Source organism: Lagopus muta, chromosome 5, assembly GCF_023343835.1.
Source record: "Lagopus muta isolate bLagMut1 chromosome 5, bLagMut1 primary, whole genome shotgun sequence".
Classification (NCBI taxonomy): Eukaryota; Metazoa; Chordata; class Aves; order Galliformes; family Phasianidae; genus Lagopus; species Lagopus muta.
In genome coordinates, this window is record NC_064437.1 from 49,939,060 (window position 1) to 49,949,039 (window position 9,980).

Genomic DNA, 9,980 nt, shown 5'->3' on the forward strand with positions numbered 1-9,980 from the left:
TGAGGTAAACTCAACCTCTGAAATGTCAAGTTCTGCAATAACAGATTCTGTAGGCTGTAGGATGATCTTAGAGCAGTTAAACTACAGTCATTTTCTCATGTAATAAACTCCATATTCTGATTGTCCCTAGCACTAGAATTCTCACCTAAAACAAGTTGGTAAGAGTCACTTAAGAACTCAGTATGTATCTGTATGTGAATATTTCAATAGAGATGCTCTATTTCTTTCAAGAGAGCTTTTGGTCATGGGGGAACCTCGACTTGAAAACTCCTCGGGAGAGAATAACAGGAACTAATAGGGAGTTCATCTGTAAATTTTCAAACCTCCAGATCTGTGTGCAAAAGAAAAAATAATTGAAGCTATGAAGATGACATTAGAAGAACAAGAAGAGACTCAGCTTGAACAAGATCAAGCGCTTGAAGCTCAGTTAGAAGAGAATGAAAGATTAGCTTCAGGTAATCTTTCAGTGGAAAGGGAGCAGTGATGCGTAAGTGCTTTAGATGTATTGTGATAGCCACTTCCATTTTCATTTGGCTTGGGCATTAATGTTCCATAGTAAACAACAAATTTCTACTTGTTAAAAGCTTCTGTTATTTCTTTGTTCTACAGCAGGCAAAACCTAAGTGGCTTTAGTAAAAAGTCATTAATGTGGTGTTTCAAATACACATTTGAAACGATAAGGTGTCTAACCTCTTTTTGTGTATTGAGTAGAACTGGAGACGTGGAAACATAGATGCAGAGAACTGCAGAACCAGAGCAATAGTGACCAGCAGCAAAAGGACAGGGAAAGGGAAGAGGCAAACGTGAATGAAAACCATACAGAATTAATAAAGCTGCAAAAAGAGCTGAAGGTAACTTCACTTTAAAGTTGTAACTTCAACTTAGGAGACTACTTATAACGTGATAAAGTAAACTGTTACATTGATGAAGAAAACTTCCTGTACAACCTGCAGTGCAGTGTGCAATAAGGACGAGGTACAGCTAGGAATATTAACTCAAAGCAGATTATAACTTAACATACATTTGTCCAGCCTTTTTTCTATTAGTTGCTTGGGCAATTTGTATAAGCTATCCAAATCAGCACCTAACTTTATCGCTGGGAAGCCTTTTTTTGTTGTGCTGAGGGTCTAATTTTAATTGGCCTTGGTTAAAAGAATTTTTTTTTTCAAGTAGTTTCTCAGATGCTCTATGCTATATGTGAGTGTGTCTGACAGTAAGGTTGATTGCGATAGAAAAGGAGATAAAGTTGTTGTGGATTGGAGTAACGTTCTTGAGTACACATGGACTATTCCTACAGCGTAAATTGTGTTACGTTTCTTTCTTTCAACCCCAAAGGAGGTGCAAGTTTTCTACATCTCCTGCAAGGCAGCATAAAATATTAGACACCTTTAAGTTAAAATAGTTTTTCATGCAGTGACTTTTGGTGTAAGTTCTGTAATGCTTGTAAGAACATTTACAAAGAGAAAAAGTTGTTCTGTGGAGTCCCTTTGGTCTGATTAAGAAATACTGAAAATTATTTTTTTTAAATGGAAAAGAACTGATGAGTATGCAATACATGCACTGGGTACATTCTGTAGTAAAAACTGCTAATGTTTCTGTGATCTTGTAGAAACAAGTCTATTTAATGACGTCCTGGCTTTTAAGACTTTTATTCCTTAATCACTTAGTATTTCATTTCTGATTCCTTTGAAATAGACAAGTGAGGCCAAGTATCAAACTGATAGAAAGAAGTGGCTGGAGGAAAAAGAAGGACTCCTGAATCAGGTAAAAGAAGCTGAGAATCTTCGCAACAGAGAAATGAAGAAGTTTGCTGAGGACCGACAACGGCACGGAAAGCAACAAGCAGAAATTGTAAGTGACGAGGTCTTGGCAGAGTCATCCAGAGTCTGTAGTTTGGAGACAACTTCACGCCAAGTACTAACAGTATGGGCACGTAAGAGTAGCTTGTCCAAGTCCCCTTGCTTTCTTATGAAGCCCGTATGAGAACTGCTTGATTTGGAAAAGGGAGGAATAGGAGGGTCACAAAAAGACAAAGCTTTCCTAACTACGTAATGAAATGTAACGTACGTGGGACTTAAATAAGAAAATTACAGTTGACAAATAAATTACTGCTTAATGAGTCTAAGAAAACATTTTGAACAATAGGATTTGTTTGTTTTCTTTTCTGGAACACAGAAGGCCTCTAAGCCTTTATAAGGAAGAAAAAGGCAATGGAGTTTCCAAAGGAACCCCACAAACTTCTCTCCAGATACTGAATAAAACTGCTGGGTCAATCTGCTCCCTTTTTTTTGCTCCCTTATCACTTTCCAAGAAGTGACTGATAACAAAGTGGTTGCTTGAGCTGTTCACTGAGCTGTTGTCATGTAACTTCTCAAACATGTAAATCTGTATGGTGCACAAAACCTTTTTTGCATCCGGAAGTAGTTAGTCCTGACTTTCTGGACCTGCAAGCAGCACAGAGGATGTGAGGAGACCGGTACTGTTAGTAATCACTAAATGAGCAAACCAAAGTGGAGCTTCTTAAATAATACCAATGATAATTTTTCACAAGGAGAGTAACAGAGATTGTCTAGTAGAAGCATGGTTTTGCTTCTGTAGTTTGTAGTGCAGTAGTTCTAGAGCTCCCGTGGATCTTGAAGAGATCATACATTTACTAAGACTGTAAAACAGTGCTACCTACCAAACTGTAAGAACCCTTCAGTGTGTGCTAGTGCTGTTCATCGATAATCTTTTCTTTGTTTAGGCAAGACTTGTTGCCCAGCTGGAGGAAAAGGACTGCGATCTTCAAAAGTGGCGTGAAGAGAGAGATCAGTTAGTAGAAGCTTTGGAAGTACAGCTCAAAACGTTGGCTGCTAATGCCATGCAAAGAGAGAGAGAAATAGCAGAACTGAAACGATCGGCCTTAAAGGATTCAAGCAAGGTCAGCTCTCTTTTCTTCCTGCCTGATTGGCTACCCATAAATTCTGCAAAACGCTATGCCTGCTCTTTGTATTTTGGGTGTAGTTCTGTTCTTGAACACTGTCGTGTTGACATCGTGTGCAGTGCAGCTAACCAAAAAAAGCACCAGATTTTACTTCCGTTCTTCAGAAACAGGATTTCTGTTAGTGCTAGAGTTTCCAAATTTTTAGTAGTTCAAATAAACGGACGTCAGTTTGATGCTTTTGATCCTAAGGTTAGTCTGGACGTCTGTAACTTTTTCCCATAATTCACAGCGTTTCTTGGTCCCAAGCTGGGCTCAATACTTGGTCAGATAGTAGTTCTGTCTCAGGTTTCTTACTTTCTTTGTTTTCTCTGAGCTAGTATCTACAATGGCATGGAAAGACGGAAGGAGATGTGAAGAGAGATGCAGGGAAGCATCAAAGGCAGAGGGGGAATGATCTCTGGAAGTTGCCTTTTTTATTTCACTGTCCAGCTTTAAATCAGGACAGCCAATCTAAGCAGTAGCATGGAACTTCAGAAGCTAAACAGAAGACTAATTGAGTTGTGCTTTTTTGAGTATGTTTGGATATCTCCTTCTGTGGGATGGGAGCTGTGCTCATAACAAAACTTCCCCTACAACTGCTGACAATTCTCACAGTGCAGAGGTCTTCGTGAACAAATAAAAACTCTTTTTATTCTTGTATCTTGAGAGAAAGGCTGAAGCACAAGAGTAGAAGAAAAGAAAAGAATTCAATACCTATTGTAATACATCTTCCCAGGCAATTAGGTGACTACTGCACTTGTAGCAGTGACCACACAAAACCATGAAATGTTATTGTTCTTGATTAGCTTACTGCCTTAGCCTGCAATTCTGAAACGGTTGCTACTAAGTAACTGCAGTGCTGCTTGTGTGTGTTAGCTCCTTTTGCCAATCCTGCAACTGAGCAATTTTTACGGTGTTTATTAGGATAATGAAACTGTGATAGAAGAGTTAAGAAAAGAACTGGCTGACAAAGATGACTTTATAAAGGAATTAAAACAACGCATCAGCCGCAATAGCCCCCAGGCTTTGTCAGAAGTACCTTTACTTGAAGAAAGACAAGGTAGAATGGATCGTTCTGTAAATGAAAAGGTATGATTATATTTATAGAAAATATGTACTCAAAGTCTTGTTCATCCCTTTTTGTTCTGCTGCTTTCCTAGAGATACTGGAAATCTCCCAGGAGTTAGAATCACTTTTCTTAACATAGAGTCCTTTAACTACATATTCAGTGATGAGTGTTGGTTCTTTCTGTCTTCCACTCAGGCATGTGCTCTCATCCTCTCAGAAGCATTTTATTTACTGGAACTCCACCTCTGTATATATGCAATGGAACTTTTCCGTGTGTTCATGTGTGGACACTAAAGATTAGGCAGAGGTTTAGTCTCTGGCATTCTAACATAGCAGCTGTGAGCATGCAGAGAGTATGGGCTGAATGGATGACAAGACGACCAGCATTACAGATTTAGTCCCTAAGTAACATCTGACTTGGTCTCTTTTGGAGGTAGAGTACTGAATGAGGCTGTTGGAGAGACCCAGTAGGGTGAATCTGAAGATTACATGATGAATGGATGTTACTGCCTTCACAGACTTGTGCTGTGTTTCAACTTACTTGTTCATGTGGTGTCTGAGCTTGAGATTTTACGCTGGAAACTTTAGAAAACTCAAAGTATTTTGGAGGTGTGCTGCACAGCTTGATCTTTACTGATTTTAAATGTTTACAGGCTGTGAAAAAAGAAAGCAAAACTGAAAACGGAGATGAAGAAAGTATTCCAGGAAGACGTGAAGCTAAAGGGAATTATTCATCAACTCGACGTCCTAGCAGTGTCACTTCATTAAATGAATCTGAGGTTAGTATGCAACTTCAAATCTGAAAATGTTGTAGTTGTACTGATCTTGATAAGGAATGAGTAGGAAAAGGTCTCGAGTTCTCTACACAATTCTCAAGCTTTGTTTATCCCTTTCAAGGTGATCAGATCATCTGTTTTCATAGCCTTTGGTAGGAATAAAAGCTGTTGAAACCATTGTGTGATGAATTCCTCTTATTTGCTGTTGAAAACTTTCCTCTCGTTGATGCTTATGACGTGGCTCATGATTAAATGAGTCACCTGGAAAGCAATTTACAGAGCCACTGAAATGGGCACAGCAAATTGAACTTGTTTTCTTCCCCTGCAGGATTTCTAACTTTGCTAGCTTTCGTAAAGTAGCAGTTCTATGCATTTATGGCAGCAGTAGCAGCCATCTGCCATTTCCTGATGTCCCCAGCAGCCCGTCTTCCATGTTCTGTTCAACATCTGAACTTGCTTTTGATATGCTAGCTACTAGCTGAATTCCTGCCATAGAGAAGGAGGAGTCCAGGTGATCACAGCTCTGACTCTGTTGTTCCTGCCGAGAAAAACAGGGTTGGGTGGATCTCTGCAACTCTAGTGTAGAAGAGGAAGGGCAAACTGCCTAAAACTAAGCTGGACGATAATAAGGCACTTGAGTCAAAAGCTTCTGTTCCTGCCCAGTTCTGCAGCAGCAGAGTTGACATGAAGAAAATCATGTCAGTTAATTGTAGAAAGAGAATGGTTGTCTGTGCCCTTGAGAAAAATGACCTGTAAAGCATCAGGCTCAATGTAACATGGAAAACTTTTTCTGTTACCTTAGATTGGAAACAATAATTTTAATTGTAACAGGTTCTGGGAAAGAAGGGCTAAACTCTGCTGTAACTGAAATAGACTTCTTCTTCGGTTAGAAGTGTTCTGTAAGCTAACAGCTGGGATACTGCGTGTTTGCATATCCTTTTCCAGATGCATGATAGTTTTTTAACCTCATGGCTTCCCTAACACTTGCACTTAAAATTTCTCTGTGCTATCAGGAGCATTTGGAAACTGACCTCCACTCTTCTGAAGCATCCACGGAAAATGGAAAAACTAGTAGGTTCCCAAAACCAGAGGTGGAAATCCAACTGTCACCTCTGCAACCTGATAAGATGGAGATAAAGCAGTGCGACAGCATGTTACCTGCAAGGGTGAAAATGCCTAGGACAAGAAAGAAGAGAAAAAGTGATGACATGGATGAGGTATGACCTACACCAAGCAGAAAATGAAATATCTGATGCCTTTCTACCGTTCCTCGTTTAAGCTTTAAAAAATGCTACTTCTATCTCAGGAAAGTGGTTGAAGCATTTAATTGATGAACCTTGGCGTGGAGAGTCCAAGCTTTAATGAAACTAAACTAGTAGCCAAGCTGGGTGATAATGATTTAAGAGAAGGGAAAGAATTTATCTCAACTCCCTTGTGAATTTTCTTTGAAAATCCGTAGATATCAGTCAGCTTTTTAGACTTCTTATACATTTGCTTTCTATTTTGTGTGAAATATCTGAGTGTTTCCTCTGAAAAGGAGAAAAAAGTCCAGTCCGTATGGGGATGGCATCACATCACAGGATGTCTAATACTGATATCTTAATAATGCTACCAACCCGTTTGTGCACTTGAATGTTTATTTAGTATTTGATTCACATTGGAATTGCTACTACTTGCAAATACCTCCCTATTAGTGAACGCAATAGCGTTGAAAGTGTTTGCTTTTGTGATCTACCTAATGAAAAGTGAATCTTTCTAAACGATTTGTGGCTAAAACTTGTCTTATTTTCCCAGGATTTTGTGATAAGTGAGAACTCGAAAAATGCAAAGTCTGCCATGGCTTGTAATTCACCCTCTACAAGCGACAAGAAAATGGTTGGTTTTTGTTCTAGTTTGGAAGCTAGTTTGGGACTTTCTGTCATAGTGTGGCCATTTGAAGGGAGTAAACATTCTTATGCAGCAGTGTCTTATCCTTATTTGTGTAGCTGAATGGGAATCTTAAACTCTTATTAAATCCCATAAGCTTACCATAGAGCAAGTTGGTCTGTCCCAAGAGTGTATAATGGCTGGGCTGTAGTGTGGAATGATTTGGTGGAAAGCATATCGCAGACTGAATAGCTGGGAGGAGAAGTCTGAGCGTATTATCATGGGCTTTTGTAAGTGAAGCCCCTGTATTAAGCTGAGATTCATGTGATTTGTATGCATGGGAATGATTAAAAAGAGAGGTTTTAATGTCTTAGGAGTATCCTTGGCATGGTTAGAGTGTGAAGAGTAGGTTTTTCCCAATCTGTTGTCTTCTGTTTTGTATGTTTGTTTATTTTTTTATAATTAGAACTGCTTATGTAAGAAACATCTCCACAGCTTGGGATTTACTATTAAAGAAACTACTGCTTCTTTAACAAATGTTAAGAAACTTATGCCTTGGAATTGCTGAGACTTTGACAACTCCCTAAAGGGTATAAAATTGTCTACGTTACTTGCAGTTGTAATATCATTAGCATAATAAACACAGGTGTCAGTAGCAAAGCTCAAAATGTCGGCTTAAGATAACACTGACCTAAAATAAAGCTTAAACACTGCTCTTATTTCTTGTTCACGTGTCTGTTAAACAGAAATCCGGAAAAGAGTACTTCCTTAGAAAGCGAGTATGTACTTCCGGTAGAAGATTGACTAGCAGGAGTGATGGAACTCTACAAAAAGTTGGAGATTTTCTTCAAAGTACTCCTTCTATTATTCACTCTAAAGGTTGGTGTAGAATAAGTAAGATTTATTCCACCTTCTGTAGGCACTGCAGAATGGCTTGTTTCTGCTGTAGGCTATGAATGTATATATTCTTAGAGAACTTGTCTGCCATGGTAAGTTGCTCTTCAACTTATGAAATAAATGCATTTATTCATCTCTTCCGAGATTCATTACTACTTGAATGAAAATCTGCAAGTATGCAGAGGAAGCTGACTCCACCTTGTGCTTCTGTCAGCACAAAAGTGAGGCCTGTTGTTTAGCTCCTGCCAAAGTTCCTCACTTCCAGCGACTTCTGAGTCATGTTTGTTTTTCATACCCTTGATGGACCATTGCAATTTCTGAATATTTTAATTTAAACTTGATGTATCACTTATAAACCAAGTTTATAATGAAGCTTTTGGCATTTGTTGATATAAAGACTCACAAAATCCCTAAGTTGGCTAGTTTATGAATCAAAACAAATTCCTTCTAGCCAAGAAGCTGATGGCAGCAGTAAGCTCCCCAAAATCTCCTGAACCAGAAAGTCTTGGAAAGGAGGGGATGAAGCCAAAAAGATCCAAAAGGAAGCTGTATTCAACTGACATTTCCTGCCCTCTAGACATACCTGCTTCTTGGGTGAGCGATTGTACATTACTGTTCTGTCCAATGTAATGCATTTCTGTAGTCTTGTCTCAACATAAACTACTCAGGAGTCCAACAAACTTGAAGATTTCACCTATGTGCAGGAGGAGGTTGAAAGTGCTGAGCTATTTCTTTGTTTGCCCTAGTCATTCTTGTTGGTCTTCCTCCTGCAGTTTTATTTTATTTTCTCTTTGAAGATCTCTGTATTTGGCTGCTGGCTTACAGCAGCCTATGTAGGGAATGTAGCAATCATGGAGACGTCTTCCAATTTGGAATCATAGACACTTACAGTGTGTTGGGTTGGGATTTTTCTACTACAGCTCTGCTTTTCTAAAGCACAACTTAAACAGCTCTTTAGGTATGCTGAAACTGCGTTGTCCTGCCTAAGCCACCTTGTCAAGGATCTGAAGTGCCAGGACTTGATGCACCATTTCAGAAAGCAATTTTGTGACTCTGCCAGCAGCTATGGTGCTGAGAGTTCTTGCTCTGTTGGAGCCGCATCCTCTAATTATGTTAGAGTCCTTTTTCTGTTCAATATAGTGTTCATTTGCCCACACTGTAACATCCCACTGAATTTTCTGTTGATTTGATGGATGGGGGGGGCAGAAACCAAAATGGTTTTTGTTAGAGCATGAAGGAAATAAGACAATTTTTTCTCTCACTGTACTTCTGAGAGCATGGAACTGAACAGAGAAGTGAATTGCTGGGCAAGTCATAGCTACAGGGATTTAGGCTAGAAATGTTTTCTGAACACCCCATGTTTCACAAAACGTGCATTAGAATGCTCATTCGAAAATAAGCATTTTAATGTGAATGCTGCCTTCAGGTTTTCTTTGGGTGTGGGTATTTTTTAAAATGAACAGCATTTTGTACATTTGTCTTATTTGTTCCTTCTGATTAAGCTGCATCAAAACAATCTCTGTATCCTATAGATTTCTGTATCCTGTAGAATTCTGATTAAAAGATAATATGCAAATGCCATTCTGAAAACCATTTAGGGGAAGAAGTATGTTTGCATGGGTCATTGTCAGTCTTGTGTAAAAAGATGAGTAACTTTTGAAATATTTTCTTCAGGTTTCTGTGGAACAGAACAAGAAGGAAAGCGACCATGTAATCATCAAGCGACGACTACGATCCAAAAAACGCTAAATAACCTTGAAGAAGCATGTTTGTTCCACTTAGTCAGGACTTAGTTCTATTGTATTGTTATTGTTATAACTGGTTGTTACTGAACGTTAACAGTTGCATAGTTGTGCTCTTAGGTTTGTATATAGTCTTTCTGCTGTTTCAAACTGACTCTTGAAGTTGAAATAAATACCAGTTTTCTTGAATTATGTGTTTGGCTTTTTTTTGTTTGTTTGTTAGGGTTCTTCTTTTTTTTTTCTTTTTTTTTTCTTTTGCTTCTTTTGTTTTTTGTTTGTTTTGCCTCCCCTGTATAGGAATGGTGTCTTTAGAAGTGTTTGTTATTTACCCATTGTGCAGTAGTAATAACATACTTGTTCAGGATGGCCTGAATTGCTTTTCTCAGGTGACTGGTGCACTTAGCAGATCTTTGCGGGAGAGGAATGGGATCAGCGCATGATAATGCTTGATTTTTTGAATCTTTTTAAAGAATTTTCTTTGGAGAGAAGATAGTGCCAGTTCCTCAATGTGGAAGACAGGCGCCATCTTCTTTCTCACCTCTTCATTCAAATACAACAGAGAATAAGCTGCCCGTCTCTCAAATTTGGCTTTCCTTCCTAAGTAGAGATGAATGCATCTGTCGTGAAATCTTGTTTAATGTTTTCATAGGTGGTTTTACGCTTTGAGTT

General features: G+C 38.8%; 1 protein-coding gene across 1 annotated transcript in view; it reads left to right on the forward strand.

The window, feature by feature from the left end:
* LOC125694254 (kinesin-like protein KIF20B) overlaps positions 1–9,376 on the forward strand; it is a 92,850-nt gene extending 83,474 nt beyond the window's left edge. Inside the window, exons 26-33 of the mRNA XM_048947207.1 lie at positions 2,744–2,920; positions 3,887–4,051; positions 4,684–4,809; positions 5,820–6,023; positions 6,601–6,681; positions 7,419–7,551; positions 8,021–8,163; positions 9,244–9,376. Of these exons, the coding sequence (XP_048803164.1) occupies positions 2,744–2,920; positions 3,887–4,051; positions 4,684–4,809; positions 5,820–6,023; positions 6,601–6,681; positions 7,419–7,551; positions 8,021–8,163; positions 9,244–9,318 (1,104 nt within the window). The 3' untranslated portion in view covers positions 9,319–9,376. The remainder of the gene's footprint in view (positions 1–2,743; positions 2,921–3,886; positions 4,052–4,683; positions 4,810–5,819; positions 6,024–6,600; positions 6,682–7,418; positions 7,552–8,020; positions 8,164–9,243) is intronic.
* Positions 9,377–9,980: the final 604 nt, after the last annotated feature.